This window comes from Magnolia sinica, chromosome 14 (assembly GCF_029962835.1).
Source record: "Magnolia sinica isolate HGM2019 chromosome 14, MsV1, whole genome shotgun sequence".
NCBI lineage: Eukaryota > Viridiplantae > Streptophyta > Magnoliopsida > Magnoliales > Magnoliaceae > Magnolia > Magnolia sinica.
In genome coordinates, this window is record NC_080586.1 from 80427331 (window position 1) to 80453474 (window position 26144).

At 39.0% G+C, this 26144-nt stretch overlaps 1 protein-coding gene across 1 annotated transcript in view; it reads left to right on the forward strand.

Moving 5' to 3' along the window:
• Positions 1-1703: 1703 nt before the first annotated feature.
• The window catches only part of LOC131224703 (delta(14)-sterol reductase-like), a 93020-nt gene continuing 68579 nt past the window's right edge, over positions 1704-26144 (forward strand). Inside the window, exons 1-4 of the mRNA XM_058220013.1 lie at positions 1704-1841; positions 1966-2083; positions 13852-13922; positions 18141-18197. Coding sequence (XP_058075996.1) covers positions 1800-1841; positions 1966-2083; positions 13852-13922; positions 18141-18197 — 288 coding nt within the window. The 5' untranslated portion in view covers positions 1704-1799. The remainder of the gene's footprint in view (positions 1842-1965; positions 2084-13851; positions 13923-18140; positions 18198-26144) is intronic.

The following is a 26144-nucleotide window of genomic DNA, read 5'->3' on the forward strand; positions in this document are numbered from 1 at the left end:
ATCCTCGTACCCTTTCTGCCTTTCCCTTTCTTCCTCCCACCCGGCAACCAGCCCGCTGCCGCCGCACGCCCGCCCGACGAGCAACGCTACAACGCTGCCTGAACGTCCACGGTCCACCCGATCTCGCCCAATCGGCCAATCCCGACATTTCGACAAGGTTCACGAATCTGTTTCTTCCTCTTCTTAATATTCTTCTTCTTCTTCTTCTTAATCTTTTTTTTTTCCTGTTTCTTAATCTAATGATAGTGGTGTTTTCTAACGTAACCTCTCTCTCTCTCTCTCTCCTTACATTTTTTTAATTGAATGATGCTAAAATGCGCGGTTAGGTATTTTGCTAAAATCTCCACTTCCTTTCTTCCATCTCGTTATTAATGGTGCTTTAAAGGACTTTTGACGAAAATGCCCCTCAGAATAGTTAACTTTAGATGGTTTCTGGTCTATTTCCAGAAAAAATTGAGGGCTATTTAGGAATTAGCTTTTTAGTTGATATTGAAATTTGTGACGGCAGCTGATGCTCGCCCCTTCTTTGATCTTTTGATCTGGAACGGATGAAATTGCTGTAATAAATAAGCTCTGCTCTGATTGATTTTGCTGTTCTCTCCTACAACCCTTTATGTTTTCTGCTAACTTGAGTTCTGCCATTGTGGGGATTTTAATTCACTGAGCTGCTTAAATTCATAAAGACCCCAAAACCCTTCACTGATATCAGCCTGATTCTTGATATTTATTTTAGATCTTGGAAGTGCTATTTGTGATCTAATTACTTGACGAAATTAGATCTATTGTCCTGATGTGATTGATTGCTTAAAGCTGTAGCTTGGGTTTGGGTCAATCTGAATCCCATTGACCCAACCTGATTTTGGGGTTGGGTTATTAAGGTTCTCCAGTTGGGTTTGGATTGGAAACCACCAACCTGGTTTGAAGTTGGGTCTTATGTGTTGGACTTTGGGTTGGGTCCCCTTTGAATATCCTCAGTGGACTATCATTTGCATAACGGTTTTGGTGGATGTATCCATCACCACAGATGTGGGTCATTGTCCTGTATTGCCTCTATATTGAGCTGATACAGATGTATTGTTCATGGGTGATCCTGGTATGTTTTGGGAGACATGTTCTGGGTATGGATGATTTGTCAAACCATGCCATGGACTGGAGAATCCCCAACTTATTGAGGAAGATTGTTTGAGTTGTTAGATTACTTATCCTATAATAAATATATTAAATACCTATATACTCTTGGGCTAATTTTTAACTGTCCAATAATGTCCATCAGTACAAAAGAAAGATAATAAACTTAAATTTCTGTTTATGATGATATGAACAAGCTCAAGCTTGACTTGAGGTAAACTCGACTCGACTTGAACCACTAGCTCACCTCGAACTCAACTTGACAACTTTGGCAAACAAGCCAAGCTTCAATGTTGAGCTCGAGTACACCATGGACAAGCTGAGCCGAGCTTGGCCCACCTCGACTCGACTCGACTCGGCTCAATGCCCACCTCTAAGTCAACCAGAAAGTTTTTAATGGTGACCCTTCAGTGACTACTGTTTCCATTGGTGTGCTCCACATGAGAATTTTATTAGCCTCATTTCTGGGGCCATGCCCTAAAATGAGCTGGAAAGATGGATGGATGGCGTGGATATACAACACATACATCGACGTCGCCCCCATGTGAGGGCCGCATCCAATGGCTGGGTACGGCCTCACCTAATCCGCGTTACATGTAAAATCATTTCTCAAAACTTTTCCATCTCATTTCACTTTCTTTTCAGAACAGCAGCACAAGCAGAGCAGGGAGATGGATCCTCTTCTCCTTTCTTCGATCCCTTCTTGGAGCTCTGTAAGTTTGAAATTTCAATCTCTCTTTCTTTCTCTTTGACGATGAATCTCTCTCCTTCTCCTATGCTGATGAATCTCTCTCCTTCTTTGTGCTGATGAGTCTCTCTCTCTTTCACTCTTCTTAGGTTGTTATTTTAGTCTCGTTCTTGAGCTACTTAGGTATCATTGGATCTATTCTGCCTGGCAAGATCGTCCATGGCGCCACTCTATCTGACGACACCCGTCTTTGCTATCGCTGCAACGGTCAGTTCTTCTTCCTCTCCTCAGATTGATGTGTTTTTTTTTTGATGAGGGGACTGATATTCGAACCCTATTATTTTGATACACTCCCCCTATTTTGCTTTCTAGTATCATATTAGAATATTAACAACTACTACTACTGATGAGAAGTAGAAAAAGAGTGATGCAACCACATAACCACACAAGCTGGTTGGTTTAAGATCTGATCAATCCATGTTGGGGATTGGGCCGCGGAATCACACAGAGATGGATCTAGGATAGCAATCCAAGAGCACCAAACAAACACAAGAGAACACAAATTTAACGTGGAAAACCCTTTCGGGAAAAAACCACGGCACAAAGCGACATATCTTCACTATGAAAGCAGAAATTACAAAGAGAAAGGACTTACCCGATTCGAACAACCATGAATCTCACCTTTGTTACACCTTTTGAAACCCTAGAACCCCTTCTAGAAACCCTTTGAATACTTTTAGAAAGCCTTAGCATGTTTTAGAATGGTCATAGGAACTCCTATTTATAGTTTAAGAAACTTCATTTTCGCATCGACTTGAAATAGTTCGGAAACTGCGTCAAATTTACGCAGTCCGCGCGCAGTCTGCGTAACCTTCGACTGGTCGAAGCAGGGCTGGGGCTAGTTGAAGGGCACCTTCGAGTGGTTGAACCTATCCTTCAACTGGTCGAAGATCTTGGAAATTCCAAAATAAATTGTTGTTGGACTTTGAGCCGAACTTTCTCTGGGCTAGTCGAACTTTTCAGATTTAAGACATCTGTTAATCAACAATCCAACCGTTCAGATTGTCCTGATTGATGATCTGGACCAAATCAATGGTCTGATGACCAATTGGATGGGATCATTGATAAAATTGCAGCATGGGGCCCATGGGATCAATCGTAAGGTCATAAATTCCATCTGGTTTTTATTTAATTAGTCTTTAGGGTGTTTTTGAGTCATGATTTAATAAATTTACTTTTATGTTTTCGTCACTTTATTGGTGGACCACTTTTGGGGCACCAAAAGATGTCCAAATGACATGAAATTGGTCTCACTTGATACCCTCTCGGGCAGGCTTTCAAACGAGCCCAAGATCATGTAATTCTGAGTTCATTGGAGTGAGTTATGGCCCATTTACGTAAGGCTTATGTGGTAGTGACGTGATTCGGGAGTAGTTTTTGTAATTTTTTGTTATTAGGGTTCTCTATTTAGTCCAAGCATTGTTATGAGCATTTTGATGATTTGAAATAGAATTTCTTGGTTCTTGGTCTTGGTTTTGTATTTTCATCACTTCTTTGGTGGGACACTTTTGGGCACTAAATGATGTCCAAATGGCACGAAATTGGTCCTGTTGGATAGCTTCTTGAGCAAGCTTTCAAACGAGCCCAAGATCATGCAATGGAAGACATGGTACAAACTCGGATCGTGATGACAAACAACTATCTCCTTTAATGTGCAGAAAAAGTGGAATTAAATCGAACATGGAGGATCACAAAAAAGTGAAAGAAGGATTGTTGTTTTAACGTGCCAATCCAACATGAGGGGCTTCACCATCAATTACTGCAGAAGCCAAGGAAGACATGATGCAAACTCAGATCGTGACGACAAACAACTATTGGCTTCAACTCAAGGATGAGTTCTCTTGAACCGAGTGGAATTGATGCAATCAATCGGCCACATAAGTTAATTGATTTAATATTTGACCAATCCAACTATTCAGATTGCCTTGATTGATGATCTGGACCAAATCAACGGTCTGATGATCAATTGGATGGGATCAATAGTCAACTTGCACTATGGGGCCCATGGGATCAGTTGTAGGGTTATTAACTTCATAAGGTCTATTTATTTAATTAGTCTTTGGGGTGAGATTGAATCATTATTTAGTTAATAAATTTTTTTAGAACGATGATATTTTATTGAGAAAAGCCGAAGCCATAAATTTACAAAGATCAAAACTGAAAAGAAAAGAAACCAAGATCACAATTCTCCCTAATTACCCGGAAACTGCTCTAGTGCCTTTGTAGCACACACCCATTCTTTGATGTGAGATTTCGCCTTTTGGAAAACATTTAAGACCTTTTTTCCCATGCTTCTTAACCTTGCTCCCCCTTTGTCCCATGGCTTGCAAACGTCTTCCCACTTCATAAGATGGAATTTGTGATTATCATCCTCCCTCTTTCATAAGAAATCTCTCATCTTTTCCAATCTTTTTTGGAATTGACTTTGGGCATTTGAACATTGACATTTAGCAAACCGGTAGATTCAACATTGTCGCCTTCATCAAAGTTGCACCCACAGATAAATATTGACCCTTACATTGAGACAATTTACTTTCAAATCTCTCCACCACTTTATCCCACGAAAGTTTTGCAGGTTTTCCAATGTATAACAGAAGACCAAGGTACGTGGTTGGAAAGGAGCCCTTCTTGCATCTAAAGAGTGTCACAAATGATTCTGCTTCCTCGTTGGATAGACCAACCCCCAATAATTCACTTTTGCTAATGTTCACCTTCAAACCCGATACTACTTCAAAACCAACAATAATTGCTTAGAGATTACATACTTTTAAAGCATTTGCTTTGCAAAATAGTAATGTATCATCAACATACTATAGATGTGAAATATGAAAATTTAAATTTTCCACCCCAAAACCTTTTATAACAAATTGACCTCATCCCTTCTATTAATCATTTTACTAAGGGCCTCCATAATGACAACAAACAAATATGGTGAAATGGGTTTCCCTTGCCTTAAACCTCTTGAAGCTGAGAAGAAGCCCTATGGTGAATTGTTAACCAAGATCGAGAATTTAGTCAAGGAAACACATTCTTTAATCCAAGATGCCATTTTAGGCCATAGCCTATTCTCCCAAACATATAGTTCGGAAAATCCCAATTGACATGATCGTATGCTTTTTTAATATCCAATTTACATACTATTCCTTTCAATAGAGGTTTGACAAACATTAGAGCGCTGCACTGCTTTACCTACGTCACGTACCAATTGCGGCCAGTAATACCATTCCTCGACAAGAGCCTGTGTCTTGTCTGGCCCAAGGTGTCCACCAAGGCCACCTCCATATAGCTCTTGGATAATCCGCTCCCTCAGAGAACTTTGGGGGATGCACAGTTGATTCCTTTTGAAGATGAAACCGTCTTGCATATGTAGGTCACTGGGATGACCCTCTTGACACCTCATCCATGCATCTTTGAAGTCCTTATCCTCCACATATATCTCCTTGAGACAGTCGAAGCCGACCACCTCATTACTCATCGTAACCAGTAGTAATGCACGACAAGTGCATCAACCACCCGTTCTGCTGCCTTGATTTGTGCTTTAGAATGAATCTGAATTCCTGAAAAAATGTGACACATCTAGCATGCACATGGTTCACGTTAGCCTAACTATTAATAAACTTTAAGGCTTGATGGTCAGTATAGAGAACAAACACTCTTTGAATCAGATTATGCCGCCAATGTCGCAATGCTTGAAGCACTGCGTACAACTCAAGCTCATATGTAGATCATTTCTTTCGCACTTCAGTGAGCTTCTCTCTATAGAAGGCTATCGTCTTGCCTTCCTGTGTAAAAACTCCTCCAATTCTGACATATGAGGTGTCATAGTCAACCTCAAACAGCTTACCGAAATTGGGAATAACCAAGATCGGTGTTGTGGACAATCGATGCTTGATTTTAACAAAGCTCTTGTTAGCCTCATCGACCCACTAAAATGGCCATTTTTTCATGTAGTCTGTAATGGGTGCGACTATAGTGCTGAAATTTTGCATGAATCGATGATAGAATGTTGCCAACCCATGAAAACTCCTCACTTCTTGAATATTTGTCGGAATTGGCCATTCCTTGATGGCTCGCGCCTTTTCATCGTCCACACGGATGCCCGTGGATGTCACAACAAATCCTAATAACAACAAGCTGTTTGTTAAAAAATTGTACTTCTTCAAGTTGAGGTACAACATGTTAATTGGCAGGACTTATAACACCTGTTGTAGATGTTCCATCTGCTCTTTCTCACCCTGGCTATATATTAAGATATCATAAAAATATACTATCACAAACCGGCCAATGAACGGCTTAAGCACTTGATTCATCAGATGCATGAAAGTGCTCGGTGCGTTCGATAGACCAAAGGGCATAACCAACCACTCATACAACCCGTCCTTGCTCTTGAATGCCATTTTTCACGTATCATCGAATCGGATACCAATCCGACAGTACCCGCTTCTTAGATCTAGTTTAGAGAACACCTCGACAACTTCTAGTATATCAAGCATATCAATCATATCGTCCAACTGCGGTATCGGAAACCGGTATTTAATGATAATCTTGTTAATTACCCGGCTGTCAACACACATGCGCCAACTCCCATATTTCTTCGACGTTAATAAAGGTGGCACAATGCATGGGCTTATGCTCTCGCAGAAGATACTTATGGATCAATTCATCCTCCTACCCTTGAAGCATCTCACACTTTTTTGGACTCATCCGATAGTGAGGGCGGTTGGGCAAGCCAGCCCCAAGGATAAGGTCTATGTTGTGTTGAGTGTCCCGCATGGGGGACAATCCATCGAGTAACTTTTCGGGCCAAATTTCTTTGAATTTGTTCAACAACGGCCTTAGAAACTAAATGATATGTTTAGTGGAGGGGATGCAGGCAAGGTGGAAAAGTTTAGAGCTAATTTTATTTTTTATACGATCATATCTCCACGAATGCCGCAGCGAGCCCGCGCTTCAAGAAAATGATAAGTGAAGTGTAGTGTGGGGGTGGGGGTGTGTAGCAACCCCAACGCCCTGTGAGATCATGATGAAGTATTTGAATGATGAGTACACGAAGATGAAGATTTACATGGATTTATATAGGTAGTCATGGGAAATATATGGTTGCACCCACTGTTATTAAATGTGACTGCATATTCGCATATGCGAATTCTCCCATGCATTTTGCATATGCCATGATGGCATATGCGATTGTAGTGCATATGCGATTGCATATGCCAAAAATGTGAGAATATGCGATCGCATATGCGATGTATGCGATCACATATTGGCATCCACAAATTATTTTATTTTATTATTTATTTTTTTGCAAAAAAAAACAGACCTTTTGATAATAAAAAGACATCCTAACATCCTCCATTTGCAACATTCTCATTCCAAAACTCTCTTACTCTCTTTTTTTTCTCTTACATTCTTACTGTCAAGTGCAATCAATCTCTCTTACATAGTTCCTATCCCACTTCCAACCAAGTTCCAAGTTCCTAGTTCCTACTTCTTTACAAGATTAAAGCAAGAAGATCATTTATTTATTTAAGAAGATTAGTTTACCTCTCTTGGAAGATCAAGATACAAGCTTCAAGCACTCTTGAGGAAGATTCAACTTTTAAGATTCAAGCACTCATTCTATAATCTACATTTCCCTCTCTTACACAATAATTCTAATTCTTGAACGTAAATGACTTGATGTATGCTCAATTCATTGTTTAATTGATTTTATTTCTCTCAAATGTATTTTAAATATGTAAAATTAAATATCTATTTACTCAAGAAAGTTACCCCTAATTTCTTATAGTTTTTCACGTTTTTTCTCCTTTTTTTAAAAAAATTTTCAAAAAAAAAAAAAAAAACAAATATTTAGTCGCATATGCGACTATCGCATATGTGCATAGGCATATGTGATCGCACATGATCGCATATGCAATTTAACAACATTGGCTGTACCGTCACGTGTGATGGTTGGACCGGATGGATGAGGACGCCGGTCATAAATTTTATGGTCTACTGCAAGAGGGTGGTGTTGCTAAAGTTCGCTGATGTTAGTAATAAGATTAAAAACGTGGATTGCATTTAAAAAATAATGCACAATGCCATGTAAGATGTTGGGAGGAAGAACATTATGCGGTTTGTTACGGACAATGGGAGTGCGTTTGTCTGTGCGGTAAATGATATAATGAACAAGTATAATATGTACTGGACTCCTTGCACACCCATTGTATCGATCTCATGTTGGAGGTAATCGGGGATAGGTCGTCAGTGAAGGCCGTTATCACTAATGTGCCGCTCATCGTGACCTTTATATATAACTACCCATAGTTATTATTCGAGATGTGCGAGAGGTGTGGTGGGGATAGAGTGTGCCTTGGGCAAGGTGTACCAAATTGGTTATGTATCGGTTGTAATGGCCGATGTGTAATGATAATGGCCGAGTCCATTGCGAAACGGTGACTCCTAGTTTTTGGCTCGGATCGGCCATTACGGGAGTTGTAACGGCCGTTACTACCCCGTAACGGTTAGGGCGTAAGGATCATAAATGGCTAGGTTTTTTTTTTTTTTAAAATCTTTTTAAGTTGTAAATTTTCTCATTTTTGGCACTTTTCTCTTGCAAATTCTTTCATAAACTATTCTACTGTGAATTCTGACCACTCTTAGTTTGAATTTGAGGATCAAAATAAGTTATTTCAAGGATTTTGTTGAATCGAAGCTCTGTGGTCCGTTTTTCGAAAAATCTTTAAAAATAGGTATTTATACATTCCTTTTTAAAATATTTGTTGTTATGATTGAACATGATGCATTTTTCAAATTAGAACACTTGAATATTCATTTTACAGATTTTGCAACTGATTTTCTATTTTTTTGTATATTTTAAAAATATTTTCGAACTCTTTTCGATCAAATTTTAAAAATTAGCAAACACCTACACATATGAGATATTTTGATATTAAATTCATTCTAATATATCTATCATTAGTATTAGATAGTTAGAAAATTAAATCTATGAGTTTTGCAATCAATTTCAGGCTGTCATGTTCATCAATTCATCAAACCACCCGATAGAACTTTTTAACCAAAGAGTGGACCGTTATACCACCATAAACATGTTCAAAATTATAAATGATTGCATATTTGTAATATTTAGAATTTTTTGGAGAACAATTTTTTTTTTTTTTTCCTGACCGCTACATGGGGCATATCGGCCGTTACGGGGCCGTAACTGTATCGGTAACAGTGGGCACCGTTATGCCCACCGTTACCGCAACAGTACACCTTAGCCCCGGGTTATTATCTGAGAGACTAAAGGATATGTTTGGTGGAATGGACGTGAGGAGAAAGCTGGGGGAGTTTATAACTAAGTTTTATATTTACAATCAAATCTCCGCGAATGCCACAACAAGCCTGCACTTAAAGAATATGATAAGTGAAGTGTATTGTGGGGGTAAGGGTGTGCAACCGTCCATGCCCCTTGAGATCATGAGGAAGTATTTAGATGATGAGTATGCGGATGTGAAGTCTTACATGGATTCATATAGGCAGTCATGGGAGATGTACGGATGCATTGTCATGTGTGACGGTTGGACTGAATCGATGAGTATGTCAGTCATCAATTTTATGGTCTATTACAGGGGACAAATGATTTTCCTAAGGTCCATAGATGTCAGTAATAAGATTAAAAATACAGATTACATTTATAAACTAATGCACAATGATGCAAGATATTGGGAGGAAGAACATTGTGCAGTTTGTTACGAACAATGGGAGTGCATTTGTCCGTGCGGGAAATGATATAATGAACAAGTATCATATGTACTGGACCCCTTGTGTAGCCCATTCCATTGATCTCATGTTGGAGAGGATTGGGGATAGACCGTTAATGAAGGCCGTTATTACTGACGCACAACTCATCACGACCTTTATATACAACCACACATGGTTATTAGCCACGATGCGTGAGAGGTGTGGTGGGGATATAGTGCACCTCGGGGTAACATGTTTCACTACAAATTATATCACCTTGAATAGCTTCCTTATACATAGGCATGGGCTATGAGAGTTTTTCAGCTCTCGGGAATACTCAGATTGTAATAAGAGTGGGAAGAGAGTAGCTTGAATAATTGGGGAGCTTGTGTTGAGCAATGTGTTCTGGGAGTGCGTGCGCAATGTGGTGGTTATTCTGGAGCCCATTTATGTTGTATTAAGGATGGTTGGCAACGAGACAAATCTGTCGATGAGGTTGTTGTATGCATCCATACAATTGATGAAAGACGCCATCCAGGCTGAAGCCCCCATGGCATATAAGTGGGTGCATGCAATAATTGACCACTGTTGGGAAATGACACTTTTTCACCCACTTCATCAGGCTGGCAATAATCGTCTATATGCTTTAATACTTTACTAATTCCACATATATCATATGTATCCCTATTTTATTGTATTGATGTGTAAATATTTGAATCATGTTGGGTTTCAACATACTTCCTGAATCCGAAATACCACTACAGTTGGAGACCCTACGAAGACAATTCATTGAATATGGTTGTACATGAGGTGTACGATAAGTTATTCCCCCATTGTCTGGGAAAAGGCACCTTCTGTAATGCGGTAAATATGTTCTGTACTTACATTCTCCCTATCTTCATTTCAACCATTCCATACTTACCCTTATTGCTATATGCTATCAATAGATTGTTAGATTCCAAGACGCGGTTGGAATGTTCGGGTGCGAGGCTGTGGTGAGGTTGATTTTTTATATAATGACATGAGAGTTGCTGCATTAGTCCCATCTTAGAACTTAAAGTTCGTTTTCATATTATTTTAACAAATTTGAAACTAATGAAAATTTTTATAATTCGCATGCGAATGGTGGGCTATGTATGACTGTTTGGTTTTGCAGCGATTGACTGTTTGTGTGCTCGCATAGACAGTGTCCTCCTCACAAATAAGTGCTACAGATTGGGGTGTGAGAGGCTTCGGAAGCTAGTGTATTGCCAATGCAACATAAAGCTACGAGAGAGGCTACTCCGCTCCAAAGGAAGAAGAAAAACATAGGGCTCACTAGATCTGATGGCGGTTGGACAACATGTATATGTTGAGGACGAGGAGGAGGTCCCACTTTACTAGTGGGTTAGGTCAGATGACTTGGATACTTAAGATGGGCAACCGGAGCCGCATGTGATGGCGGAGGCAGCAGAATAAGGGATTGCTGTTGACGCTCATGTGGAGTAGCAAAGATCTCGTGATGAGGCTTTCGACCCAATTGATGAGTCGTCTGGGGGGTAGCCTACGACAGTGCGGGACACGTAATGGGGAGATATTATCCCACATCGAGACCGAGACAGAGCGATGTGGGAGTTGGGTCTGGTGATGGTGATGACAACGATGATGGTGTCTCTAATGATAATAGCGATTATGGTGACGGTGGAGATGGGGATGGTGCCGGCGACAACGAGTCTCGCCATAGGAATCAGTTTCAGAGGCCTCTTAGCCCATTCACTGGAGAGGAGTTTTAATGATGCCACCCATGACGCTTACCATGGTTCTCGTCCAGATGAGCCACGACCCCAACTTTGATTAGCAAAGCATACACACATAAGAAGCTTCTGAAGAAGGAGACCCAACAACTAACAGAATTAGAGGAGCAGTTATTGACAATATCCATAAGGGACACGCATGGTCGTGGGAGTATCAGAGGCTCTAGCGGACGATGAAGGGGAGCTCAAGTTCCAAGTCACAACATGGATATGGATCACAGACACAGGAGAGTAGCTCGAGTTTTGTGCCATGGTATGGGTATATGGATATGGACCTAGTGGATCTGCGACGAGCGACCGTAGCAGTTGGGGCTCATCGTTTTTCGACCAAGGCCAGGAGTTCACCTCTGCATACCGAGAGGGATATAGTCAACAATATAGATATGGTCAGCGGTATGGATACCCAGGAGGTCCATCTATGCCCATACTAAATTCATTTCAGCCATAGACTGTGATGATTACGTAGTACCCTCGGATGGATGTATTGGTTCAGTTCGGAGAGGATGAATACCAACGTTATGTTAGGGAGTATCTTAACTGGTACTATTCCATTACGACCTAGGCACAATACTATTGATTTGTGGAGCTTCAATACTATTCCCAGCCCCATCGAGATGGAGACAATGATTAAGAGCCACCACACAACTCTGTGGGTCTAGGCCACAACTAGTCACATCATTCATAGGTATATTTCTCAATTCCTACTTCTTTTACTTTTGAATGAATTGGTTGTGTTTTCATACATGTCTTCTTACATTTACAAATGTTATGTATTCAATTTGAATATAGTTGCATTAGTTTAGTCAGACAAATGCATAGCTTAGGACCCTATACAAAGGAAACCTATTATGTGCATTCTGTTTTTTGAGATGTAATGATTTAAAAGTGCATAAAAGGTCTTTCTTAACAATCCATTAAGTTTCATTGAAAAATTCAATCAATTTCCCAATGTTTTCAATTTTTTCAAAAAGTGTGATAAATTATCTAATACAAACCATATATCCCGTGCAATAACCGACGTGTATCTGTATCCTAAGGGTGCGATACGTAATGCGATACCAATACTGCGAACATTGGTTAGGAGTAGTACTTATTTGGCTCAATTTGTTCTAGAAATCTAATGGGTTTTGTTTAGCTGTATGGGAGAATGAAATTTTAGTAAGAGCAGTGTGTAACAACCATATATTTACATGCCTTCCACAACACACACACATGAAATTTAGCTTCTTAGGAAAGCTTTTTTGAGGCCGTTCTCCTTCAGAAGGGACTGGATCTATGTACGATATTCATTTTGGTATCATCGAACAAGAATCTACTCAGGGGCCACTAGATGAGCAGCTTAGATTACTGAGAGTTGGTTGGACCTTGTCTGTATTGTCGTCGTTGAACAATAAGATATTCTTTCAATCAAGCATGAGGTGATAGCTCTGATTTTGAAGTATCATACAATGCTTGCCGTGAACTTTCGGCACCTTTTAGCCAAAATCGTCTGCAGGTGGGGCCCGACATATTATGATTCAGACCATTGTTCCATTAGGTACCACCATGAATGGGTGATGGGAGAAACCTCCCTCAGTGAATGATGCTGGCGATCCGATTGTTGGCTTCCAATGGATGATTAAAGTAATGATATAGCCAATGGTCCATATGCAAAAGAAGTTGACCTATCGGATGTCCATGATTTTCCATGGAGGGCTTCTTTGTCCGTTTCCCATTCACTGGGCCACTAGACCAGATTAACAACTTGACTCACTGGAAGGTGGTCCTAGTTGTATGGAATGTTGGCTTGGACAAAATCTCCATTTGTTTGGGAGAGCTTCGTGTAATACATCTTATTGCAAATATGTCTTAGATTTCATTTCCTAGTTTTTTGTGCTGATATTTGAAACAATGAATCAATTACGAGAATTTGTATCGTGTTATTACCTTAGTTTTCCCCTTTCTCTTATTTTTTGTTGTTATTTCTTTCGTTCTTTTTCTTTTTTTTTTCTTTTTTTTTGTTTTTTTGTTTTTTTGTCTTTTGTTTTTTAATTTTAAGTAAATTGGAAGGTTCAAGCAGACTTACTATTTGATCCTATTTTTACATCTCTGTGGATATTCTTTTGAATTCTCAACTGTTTCTTATATCGATGGTACAGTACAAATCGTGATTGCTCAAATATTGTAGTGGTCTTCACCTTTAGGATTGCTGCTGATTTTATTGATTGTAACTTTTTCATATCTTATTCTTATTTGGGATGTTTTATCATATTTTTTTGAGGGCATAAAATTCAAAGAGAATATCTGGTGCAAATGTTGATTTCTCTTTGCTAAATGCTTGGATTCTATTGGGCTCACTTTTTTGTCAACATATTTTTTTCTTTCATGCGGATTCTATTCTTCCATTTATGTCTGTGTTTGCATTTTTAAGTCGATGAATTACTAGTTTTGGAACTTAACTGTTATTCCTGCCAGGTCTGTTGTCACTTCTTCTGTTGGTTACTCTTTTAGGAATTGGTGTTAGCAGAAAGCTGATATCACCCACGGTACGTCGCTTGTGTTATCTTTGTCCTTGACTGGAAATTATTTAAATATTGAACAACCATGCTTCTTTCTTCTTTTTGAGAGAGTTCTTCCATAGATTTCTATTCATGTAGAGGATGAAGGAGTACACAGTCAAAGCATAGAGGATGATGACAAACTGGAATTGTATATATTTTCCTTCTACAGCTTAGTGCTTGATTTGAGGATGATGACAAACTGGAATTGTATATATTTTCCTTCTACAGCTTAGTGCTTGATTTTGAGATAGTGCAAATTTAACTTTGGAAGGGTTGCTTTTATGTAGGAAGTCTTTGGTTGCTTGAAATAAAGTTAGGCAGTAAGAATATAAGCTGGGATCATTTGGAAAAGAAAAAAAGGACAAAAGGAAGGCATGTTTAGTTGGATTAGGAAGGCTTGTTGTAGTCCTTATTTTAGGAACAATAGGAAATGAGAAATGTCAATGGTTTAACTTTTGGTAATGATTCATTGTTGTTGTTGTTGGTGGTGGTGGTGGTGTTTTTTTTTTTTTTTTTTTGAGAAATGAAAAGCTGGAGGAGGACTTGCTTTCTCCCTCTCTCACCTCTCTTGGTAGAATAGACTTTGTTCTTGTTTCCTTACACGAGGATGTATGTGAAGAGAGAGGAAAGAAGAGAAATGAGGAGAAATTGGTGCTAGTTTCGGGGACTGAAAGTTGGAGGCTTGAGTTAACGTATAAGTTGTTCATTGGCTTTTGTGGGTGAAATTTGAGCTGCCTGACGGACACCAGCTGCAATATGAAACTCTTGAATTTAATTAAAAATGTCTTACCATGTCCTTAAAATATTCAAGGTTCCACATCCAGGAAACTAATTGCAAGGGCAAAAATGTCAAAGACCTACTCTTGTTATATACAGTAGAGATTAAGGTAACTTGATGGTGGTATGTTGATGTTGATGCTGAAATAGAGAAACTGTTTACTTTGGTAAAACAAACACAAACTGGAATGATGTATATGTACACTGAACATAATGAAAGCCTAACTGGTAAAGTGATGCTTTCTATGAAACACAGTAATCTTTGTGTAATACCAGAGATTTTGGAAAACATCTCAAGTAATGCCGTTTGATAACAAGCACCAGATGGTTAGAAAAAGCTTTTAATAGAGAAAAAAAGTTCTTAGTGGAAATGCACCAAATGGTTGGGAAACTTATAAACCATGGTAGGTGGAATGACATTCAGTGAAATCCCTAGGTAGCTGTAAATGATTAAAAGCCCTCAAGTCCAACTTCCGATTTTAAATATGAGATTAAGAGAATAACAAGTTAATGCATAAAGGCATTTTTGCATTTTTCCACATTAACAAAAGGATACTTGCAAAGACTCACATAAAAATTGACTTTGCAAATAACCATATAAACAATTCCCCATTATTGAAAATGTCCAATTTTTCACACCTTCCATTCACAACAGGTATATAATGACGGAAATGCCCATATTTATAAAATGATGAAAATGCCCTGTTAGTATAAACAATAACAAACCTCATTACATAATAAAGATTTTTTTTATTTTTTTATTATAAACATCCATCAGTGATTGTGGGTCCTTATAGATGGATGGTATGGATCATGTGGATGTACCTCACAAATAACTCTCTCAAACCTTCTCCCTTTTTATCTAGTCGTCCTTTATCTTTTCTTGTTCTTTGTTCGCCTTTCTTCTTCTTTGTGTAAGAAAGAAAGAGATGCTGGTAGTTGGAGGGAGGGAGAATGGGAGAGGAGATCGGGCGGTGGCTTTTTGGGCTTCTCATTTTTTGTGCAAAAGGTAGGCTTTTTGTTTTTGTTTCCCCCCCTAAAAGGTGTGGGAACGGTACGTTTTAGGATGTGGGTAATTTCATCATTAAAAAAATGCCCTAAAAGTTAAAAAGTCGTGGGAATGAATTGTTTAACCTAGAAGTGCTATGGGATAGGTTTAGAGAGTTATTCAATGAAGGTATTGGGTTTTTAGACAAAAGAAGGGAATACGGATAGGGTTTGGTTTTGGGATGAGGTATAGTGTGAAGTTCTTTTGCTTTGCTTTGTGCTCTCTTGTTACAACATGTCCACACCCTTGCACGTGTCTTTAATGATGCCAATACATCTTGGGACTGCTTTCCTCATCATCCCTTGAATAACCTCCCTGAGTACTCTGTTGTATGCCTGTCAAGATTTATAGAAACCATGTAGAGATTGTTTCTCTACGTATCTTATGTGTAGAGGTGCATAACTGCATGTGCACTGACAATGTTAATTGTTTCCTTGCCTAAACCAGCTTAACTCCAATTAGCCTATTGAGCATTCCTTGCACAATTTTATCATTGTCTTTATTTATAGCTATCCATACCCATTGTTTGAATTATCTCTGTTATTATTGAAATATCTCTGATATTATCGTTATCTCCAGCTTGGCGATACTGATAACACTGGTAGCAATACTGATAACATTGGTAGTATTAGAAATTTCAAGCATCAACAATGTATTGCTAAGTACCGCCAACAAATCGATATCGCCAATATTTTCAATTGTGTAAATTCTAAGCATCGCTTGTATTACTAATGTATTGATATCGCCAATATTTTCAATTGCGTAAATTCTAGGTGACGCTTGTCTCACAAGTGCATCAGCGATATTTGCCACTATAAATATATCACAGAAAGTTTGTTTAGTAAAAAAAATCTATTTCAAAAATTTTATGAGCGCATTGTTGCTTGCATTTTTCAATTTGTCGTTGCTAATATTGGTAGTATCTCAATATTATCATTATTGCAACATGTGTGATATCAAGACCACGATCTTATGTTTCCTTTCCTATTGTTGATGATTTCTTTGCAAAATATCATGAGTTGTCGATATTCTGCAATATCGATGGATGTTTGGATGGAAGGTTGGATGGAAGGGATGGTTAGCAAAGCCCGCAAATGGTTCTTATGATAACACACATGCTTTTAAGCCCCCCATTAAATGGAAACTTATTGTATATACGTTCTTTTTTGCAATTTTTTTATTCCTAAATATGCAAATATGTGTATTTTAGCATCTCCTGAAGTTTCACTAAAAATTCTACCGTTTTTCCTATGTTTTCTCGCACTTCTCGTTATTAGTGATATTATTGGCGATATCGATTTGTTTCCGTATCCCTGACCAGCGAAACTTGTAGCGATACTGATACTTTGAACATTGTCCATACCTCATTCTTAGTGTTATCCTTCCCATGTACATCAACTTGTAGCCGTTGCTAATCTTTTTAGCTGTTGCTCATTTCCACTTGGCTCTTTCAAGCACTACATTAACCCTCCTTTTCATTGCATCTATTAATTCTATACTAGTAGTTGGTACCTAAAAAAGTTATGTCATTCTAAGGGGCAAAACTAAATTTCCTCTTCTTGACTTAATTCTTTACATGCACTAGTCCAGTTTGGTGTGGAATCCTTCCCACTTTCCACTACATCCTGCAAAGCATGAAGGGAATTGGGAATATAATTGGGTGTCAGAGCATAGAAGCCTTGTAACGAAAGTGTTGGTAAGTTTTGCCTGGAAGCAGGAGTGAGAGAATGAGCCCAAAGCATGACTCAAAGTCGGAGTGACATCTAGATGGAAGTATCATGTGACTAAGCTACAATCAGGAGCCATTGTAGTTCATTGCTTTTCGTAATGCCCTGGCCCACCCTTGCGCCCTTGGTGTGTTAGCATCCAGGAATGCTGTATCCCACCCTTGTACACTGTCCACCACAAGAGGAATTACAAGTTTTAGAATGTTGCTTCTTGAATAGCTCTGTTCTTAATCAGAATAAAAAAAAAAAAATCTTAGAATTGGTTGGGAAAAGCTCAACGGTCAACTGTGCCTGGTTTTGCTTGCAGTAGTGGGTGTTGCTGATTCTCCCTGGGCCATGTGTGATACGTCTCTAATGCTAGTTGTATGGTTTCATCAGTTACAGGCTACTTCAGTTGTTAGCCATAGCATTGGTAAATTTTTTCCTTTTTATTTTTGGTAATTGGAGCTGGACACAGCATTTGAACTTTATCAAGTGTTGGAATTGTTTATTGTGTCAAAATTGTACATTATTTCAATCGCATACCTGTCTTCTGAATTTCTGTACTTCTAAATTTACAGAAGAATCCAATAGTTAGATGTTATGGTACCCAAAGTAATCCATTGATTCATGTGGAAAGTTGAAAGGATGTTAATACAAAACTGATTGCAGGTAGTTGCAGATAAAGGACTTGAGCTGCTCTCTGCCACCTTTGTATTCAGCTTTCTTGTAAGTTCAATTGTAAATTTCAGCTGTTTTGAAGCATATCCAAGGGCATGTTATAACAAAAGCCAACTTTTATTATCCAGTGTTCTAGATGCACTGGCTATTCAAAATGCTGGATGCTTTTATTTTTCCATTAAGATGAGAACAGTCTCATCTTTCTTTCTTTCTTTCTTTTTTTTTTTTTTTGGATATCATAGAACCTGTATCAGATATGTAGTATTTTTGAAGATTATAGAACCATATCTTTGCTTACAATAGATTTTGGTTAATACTTGCATAAAATGAAAATCATTTAAATTTATTTTGCTTAGAATTAAGATTCAATTTCCAGGAGCCTTTATCACCGTGAAAAGTTTAGATCTATGTTTGTCATAATCCCACAATAACTAGAGAGCATATCGAAAAAAGGAGAAAAACCACGAGATCCACTTTTGGCATGAAACATTATGCAACAAAATAAGGAGAAAGACATGAATGCCGTTAGGATGGTGTATTGATGACAAATTCCCTGAGATGGACTGCATTAGAAATAAGTTAATGAAGTTGGCTTGTTTTGTTTTACTCTTTTTAGTTAGTGAAGTGGGTGCAGATATTGATGAGGATGTTTCCAATGGAATTAGAGCTGGTGGGTGGAGTATGAATCTAGAGTGCTTTTGATTGCCAGATGCTAACGTAACTTAAGGACTGTTTTGATTCACAGAAAAAAGAGAGGACAATGATGATTTTTTTTTTTTTAAATGACAATTTTTGGAAATGGATTGGAAATGAATGTTTTCGTAGAACCAAATTCACGAAAATGGCCTTAATTTCCATTTTTCTTGAATGGTTAACAAATTTCATAAAAAAAAATTACATGGTAGATTTTTCCTTAAATAGCATTGGTGATTTGTGGCTTATGTTGATAATTTTACATGGTCCTATTAGCCCATCTTGATCCTAAAGTACTATCGTATTGAATCAATGATTTTCATGTATACTCTTGCGTTTGTTGTGTTCCACTTATATAGATTTATAGGGGTGATCTTTACAACTAAGGGAATAGGATTTTGCTATATTCTGTTGCAATCTTTTTGCTGTACACTATCCAGGTTTCCATGAATGGGAGGATTTACTCATGCTGTGTTGTAGAGGAATTGGATGGATTTTGCGTAGAAGATTCTCTAATACCCTCCAGCAAGCTGATGGGGGCGATCCCAAACCATTAGTTTGGTTCGTAGGTTTTGAAATTGTGATGAGGATAGCCCTTTGTTGAAGATGTTGGCGATTTGATCTTGAGAGGAAATGTAATGAATATCTAGATCTTTTCGTAATACCTTTACCCGAATGTAACGGTAATCGACCTCTATGTGTTTTGTGCGGGCATGAAAAACTGGGTTGGAGGCCAAAGAGATTGTGCTAATATTGTCAAACCAGATAGTTGGTGGAGAAGGAAGATAGACTTGAAGATCTTTAAGCAGTTTTCGAATCCAAAAGAGCTTGACGACTATATGGGCAAGAGACCAGTACTCAGATTTTGTGTTGGAACGTGCAACAATCAATTGTTTCTTGAAACTCCACAAAATGTTGGCTCTTAAATAAATACAGTAACCACCACTTGTAGATTTGTGGTCAACAGGGTATCTAGTCCAATCAACATTGGAGTAAGCTCGTAATTGAAAATCACCAGGTGAAATCTGAAGACCATGAGTGAGAGTGCCTTTGATATATCGAAGAATGCGTTTCACTACTATCATGTGGTCTTCTGTTGGCCGTTACATAAATTGGCAAACTTGGATGATTGCGTAAGAGAGATCCGGTTGAGTCCAGGTGAGATATTGGAGTGCACCGACTATACTACGATATTTAGTAATATCATGAAGGGCGGGTGTAGTTCCCTACACGTTTATTTATTTATTTATTTTTATTTTTTAGCGATAGGCAGAGAGGAGTATGGTTTTGAGTTGAGTATGGATGTGCGAGTGAGGAGTTCCAAAGCACACTTGCTCTGGGAAAGAAAAATGCCATTGCGATCCCAAATGACTTCAAGTCCAAGAAAATAATGGTGAGGAGGTCCCAAGTCCTTCATAGAAAATAAGTTGCTCAATGCTGAGATTAATGATGTCAGAGAGGATGAGTCATTGCCTATTATAATGATGTCGTCAATATATATTAATAAAATAGTGATGTGGGAATTGGTTCGACGAGATGGATCGACTTGGGAATATCCAATGGAATCTAATTTGAGCAAATAATTGGTGAACCTTTCAAACCATGCTCTCGGGGCCTGTTTAAGTCCATAAATAGATTTATGTAGACGCCACACATGGTGTGGGAGTTGAGGATCCATACATCTAGGAGGTTGTTGCATGTAAACTTCTTCTTGGAGAGTACCATGTAAGAAGGCATTTTGTACATCCAATTGCCGGATGGGCCATCGGAACTTAACTGAGAGCGTGAGAACAACTTTGATTGTTGTAGTTTTGGCAACTGGGTTGAATGTTTCTGTAAAATCAATTCCCTGTTGCTAATGATACTCCTTGGCAACTAGTCATGCCTTATAGCATTCAAATGATCCATCTGAACGGGTTTTGATATGATAAACCTATTTGCATCCCACTATATTCTTTGCTTCAAATAAACAAAATAACGACCAAGTCCCCAGTTTCTGAAGTGCCATAAATTCCTCGATCATAGCAGCCCGCCACTCAGGATGCTTGGAAGCTTAAGTAAAACAGGTAGGTTCAATGTGACTTGAAGTAGAGAAGAACACCTTTAGTAAAGGGGTCGAGTGCTTAGCAATATATGTTTCTTGGAGATATCATCTTTTGCATGGGTGATCATGGGATGAGCATTAGGTTGCCATGTGGGTGTGGTGGTAGGAGCAGTTTGTGGATGGGTGGAAATGAGGGGTGCATTTGTAGAAATGGAGGGGGAATTGGCAGGGCGGTTGACGATTGGTATTGTAGGTACGGATTGTGGCAGGGCGGTTGACGATTGGTATTGTACGTGCGGATTGGTTAGAATTTGAGGAGGGAGGTGAAAGGTAGTTAGCGGTAGAATAGGTGTAGATTGCGCTAAGGTTAGAGGTGGGCCAGGAGGTGGGGTATGGGGATTTGATGAAAACCTAATGGCAAGTGGTCTAGGAGAAGGGGAATGAACACTATTTCACGATGGAGAAGCGGATGCATCCGTCAAAGTACTTACAAAGGGAAAATGTTCCTCATCAAATACCACATGATGTGACATATAGACATGGTCGGTAGAGATGTTAAGACTGTTTGTACCCTATTTGGTCGAGGCCTGTTTTCAGCCAATCAGAGTCGATTTTGTGTGATCTGTAGGGATGCGCGTGCAATGGTTGCAGGATTTTCTGCAGATACGTACGATCGCATTTTAGAAACAGAGCCATAATGTATCAATTGCATTAAAGTGGCCGATGTGTGTGCGACCAAGTCCAGACAACCAAGTGACAGGTGGCTAATGGTTAAGTTTGCACGATTGCTAGACAAATGGCTAAAGAAGGATTCAAAGAAGCAGAATGTGGGAAATATCTAGAATCAGAGTAATGGAGAAATGGTTGTTGTTACCTTTAGAATGTGGGAAGTATCCAGAATGATGAATCTAAACTATAAATAGCAAGGCAAATCAAGAAGGAAACTCGTCTCATACCAAACCAATCAAACCAAATCTATCTTTCAATTACCCTTGTCAATTTACATTCCTTAGTGTAATCAATTACTTTTTCTGTTCAATAAATTACTTTTCTTAGAGTAACAATTTACTTTTCACACCCGTCATTTACATTTCATAGCATAATCTGTAGCGTTAACTCAGTAGCCGATAATTGTAGCTGTAATCGGTGTCTAAACTTGCACGCCGAACCTCATTGCATCATCGGAGGAGTGTCCTTCAGGAGCTAATAGCGGTCGATTGTAAGGAATTCTCTCTCATTCTGTTTAATCTGTATTGAAACGTCCTTTTGTCCAAAAGGCAAAGGAGTAACCCATTATTAGAGGACAAAACCCCACCCTCTGACTATTGCCTTATTTGTTTACACATTGAGTGAGTAGCTGAATAGGCGACCAATCTTCTCAGGCTTGGTCATACTCTGCGTCTGCCTACTTTGGTGCTCGGGGTCATAATTGTTCAGTTTGAATTAGAGCCGCAATCCCAATTCTGGCACGCCCACAAGCCACCTGTGTTGAGAAAAAAAAAGAGCAAACAAAGACATCGATAACCTTTGTGATGTAGGCTATAACCCAAAAGGACACATTGGATAGAATGAGTTTTCAATTTGTGCTTGTTATCGGGTCGAACCTTAGGATAGCAAGCACAACCAAAAGTTCGTAAGAACGTGTAATTGGGCGGCCTATGAAATAAAATTTCCCAGGGTGATTTCCATTTTGCGACATGACTGGGCATGTGGTTAATGAGGAAAACTGCAATATGAAAAGCTTCTACCCAGTATTTGATAGGCATGTGTGTGTGTGTGTGAGAAAGAGAGAGAGAGAGAGAGTAGAGTGATGCCCGTTTCAACAATCTTGTGATGCTTGCATTCAACTAACCCATTTTGTTCTAGAGTGTGAGGACAAGACAACAGATGCGGAATTCCATGTTTGTTTAAACGTTTGCAAAATTGATGGCTAGTGAATTCACCACCTCCATCTGACCAAAGTGTCTTGATCTTGCAATTTAGTAAATTTTAAATTTTAAATTTAAAACTAGCAAAACTATCCAAAAGTTGAGTATGTGAATGTAAAGGAAATCACTAGGAATATTTATAAAAATTATTCACAAACACAACATAATAACACAAACCACTTATTGAATAAACAGGCGAAGGACCCCAAATGTCCGAATGTGTAAATTCAAGAGGTTGTGAAGAAATTGTGTTTGAAAGAAAGGCAAATGATGACTTTTACCCAATTGGCATGATTTGCAAAAGCGTAATGGTGAATGGCTCCCTCTTAGTGGTAAGATAGAAGATAAGTGGCCAAGCATATTTGATGAAGGATGTCCTAAATGATGATGCCAAAACGAAATTGAAGTACATTTACCAAGTGGAGCTAAAGGAGTGGTGCTATTCTTGTGGTTGGAGATACCATAACGGATATAGTTCATTCTTACTCTGACTGTGGAAAAGCTTCTTCCTCGACATTTTGTCTCGCATATAGAAACCATTAGCATTAAAAATAAATAAGCAGTTAGTCTTTGGAAAATTGATTAACATATAATAGATTGGAAGAAACAGAGGGAATATGTAAGAGATGGGATAAATGGAATGTTTTGGATTGAGTTTGAATGATGGCATCACTAGTGTTGTGTATTGCTAAACCTTGACAGTTTCCAACAGATAGCTTGTCACTTCCTTGGTATTCCGAATGAAGAGATAAGTTGGACAGATTGACAATGACATAATTTGTTGCTCCTGTATCAGTGTACCAAAGTTGTTTTGTAGTTGGAGTTTGAGAGGCTACCATGGCAGCTGGTCTTCAAGGTGTTATTCATCCTTGGTATGCATAGTTCATACGATTGTGGCAATCAATGTATGTATGACCCATTCTATTGCAGATCTAACGTGTTGGTCGCGTAGTAAATGTGGAATAATTTGAGTTACCACCTCTACCTCCACGACCTCAACCATGACCTCTATTTGATCGAAAATGACCACGGGCTTGATTTTGGTATGGGATCCATGGGTAGCAATTCCGTGGTAGAGGTCATGGCAAGTTGGTCATTCATATTGAGTTCCTAACACATTAGGAGGCTGTCTAATTCATCAATTGTAATAAGGATCAGATAGAACCTTAATCGGTGTGCGAAAAAGGAGCATAATTGGAAGGTAGTCCATTCAGTGCTATTAACACAAGATAGTGTGATCCATAGGTTTGTCGATAGATGCAAGTCTGTCACCAAGTGATTTGATATTAAGGAGGTATTCGACAATTGATGAGGTGCTTTTTTTATGAATTGAAGTTGCGACTTCAATCGCATATTTGTGATCTTGAGAGAGTTGAAACCGATGTTCGAGAGTCTCCCACACAGACTGAGATGTGGGAATTGCAATGACATATACCGTAGCATTTATCTAGCTTAGAAGATTTTTGGTCTTGGCGTTGCCATTCATCATACCTCGGATTGATTGTCATGGAGATTTTTCCATCATCTTCTAAAAAGAAATTTTTTAGGGCATGGGTGTGTGCCATCGACAAAGCCAAGTAGTCCATGGCTTTTCAACACTGGTAAGAATTGGGATTACCATCTAGTTTAATGGAAACTAGATTAGAATTATTTGCAATGACAAAGGTTGGTGTAGTATTGGAGGAAGACGCCATTGGGACGAGGAAGCACGATGAAGAGAATCTGATCTCCAATATTCATACATGCAGCAAAAGACCCGTGGGACATAACTAGACTTGGGCAGATTCAACAAGTGAGCAACATTGGAATAGGTGTACACTGGTTATGAATGTTGGGCCATTGCTTTGAGTAGTCCTGTAAGCTATTTGTACTGCGCGCGTATAGGACCTATGAGAAATCTTCTATTTACACAATAGGTTACAAAATACAGGGTTTTGGGATGGGTGTTTTCATAGATGTGTGGAGGTTGCCGAACAGGGGGCGAGACAATGTGAAATGTTGTTGTTTGGGCGGGTGGTCTGCTCCAATCAGCTAGGGTGTGTCTCAGACGGGAATGGAGGGTTGATGATGTTTTCGGTTGCATTGCTAATAGGTTGTGGTTGCAAGGGTTATGACTATAGACGTTACAACCTGATGTCTGGAAGATGCGACAATGGGTTTGGGCAGCGATGATGATTTGCGACAAGGGGATGGGTTTGTTTTGATGATGCGGGTGATGGTTGGTGGGTTTGGGCAGTGATCATGGTGTAAGTAATGGTTGACGATGATGCTGGTTTTTTTATTTTTTTATTTTGTATTGATGGATGGGGATTTGGGTGGACAATGGTTGGGTTTTTTTTTTTTTTTTTGGATGGGGTGGGCGTGGTTGCTAGTGGAGATGTGTTCGAATTGGACTAGTTTTTTTTTGCTGGATGGGGTGGGGTCTTAAGCTATGCGCTATTTGATTGAACTAATGCAAAATAAGCTATAAATGTAAGAAGACATGTATGAAAACACAACCAATTTATTCAAAAGCAAATTAAGTAGAAATTGAAAATATACCTATAAATGATGTGACTGGCTATGGTCTAAACCCATATAGAGTTGTGCGGTGGCTTGAAATCATCGTCTCCATCTCGACGGGGCTAGTAATAATGTTGATTTTTCACAAATCGACAACTTTGTGCCCATGTCATAGTAGAATAGTACCAATTAAGATAACTCCCTAATATAACATTGGTACTCATCCTCTTCGAACTGAACCAATACGCCCATCCGTGGGTACTATGCAATCTTTAGTCTGTGGCTAATATGGATCTGAGATGGGCATAGATGGAGCTATTGGGGATCCATATTGCTGCCCATATCACTGCCCATAATGCGGAAGTGAACTCCTAACCATAGTGAAAAATGATGAGCCATAATGGTTGGAGTCGCTCGTATATCCATTAGCTCCATATCCATACCCATACTGTGGCATAGAACTTGAGATAATTTTTTTTTTTTTTTTTTGAAGACACATGGTGTCCCCACCTCTTTTTTGAAGTGAGACTAATCCCCGCGGATACACGCAATCACCCACAACCACGTGTATTGGGTAAAGCCAAGGAGGGGAATCGAACCCTCACCTACAGAGAGCAAACCTATGGTGAAGACCATTCACCTAAACCTCCTTGCGTTAGAACTTGAGATAATCTTGTGTGTCTATGATCCATAATCATGTTGTGGCCTGGAACTTGAGCTCATCTTATTCCAATTTGCGTAGTCCTGAGAGTTGAAAAGCTCTCGTAGCCCCTACCCATGTCTGAGGAGGCTATTTAAGGTGATATAATTTGTGGCGAACCGTGTTAC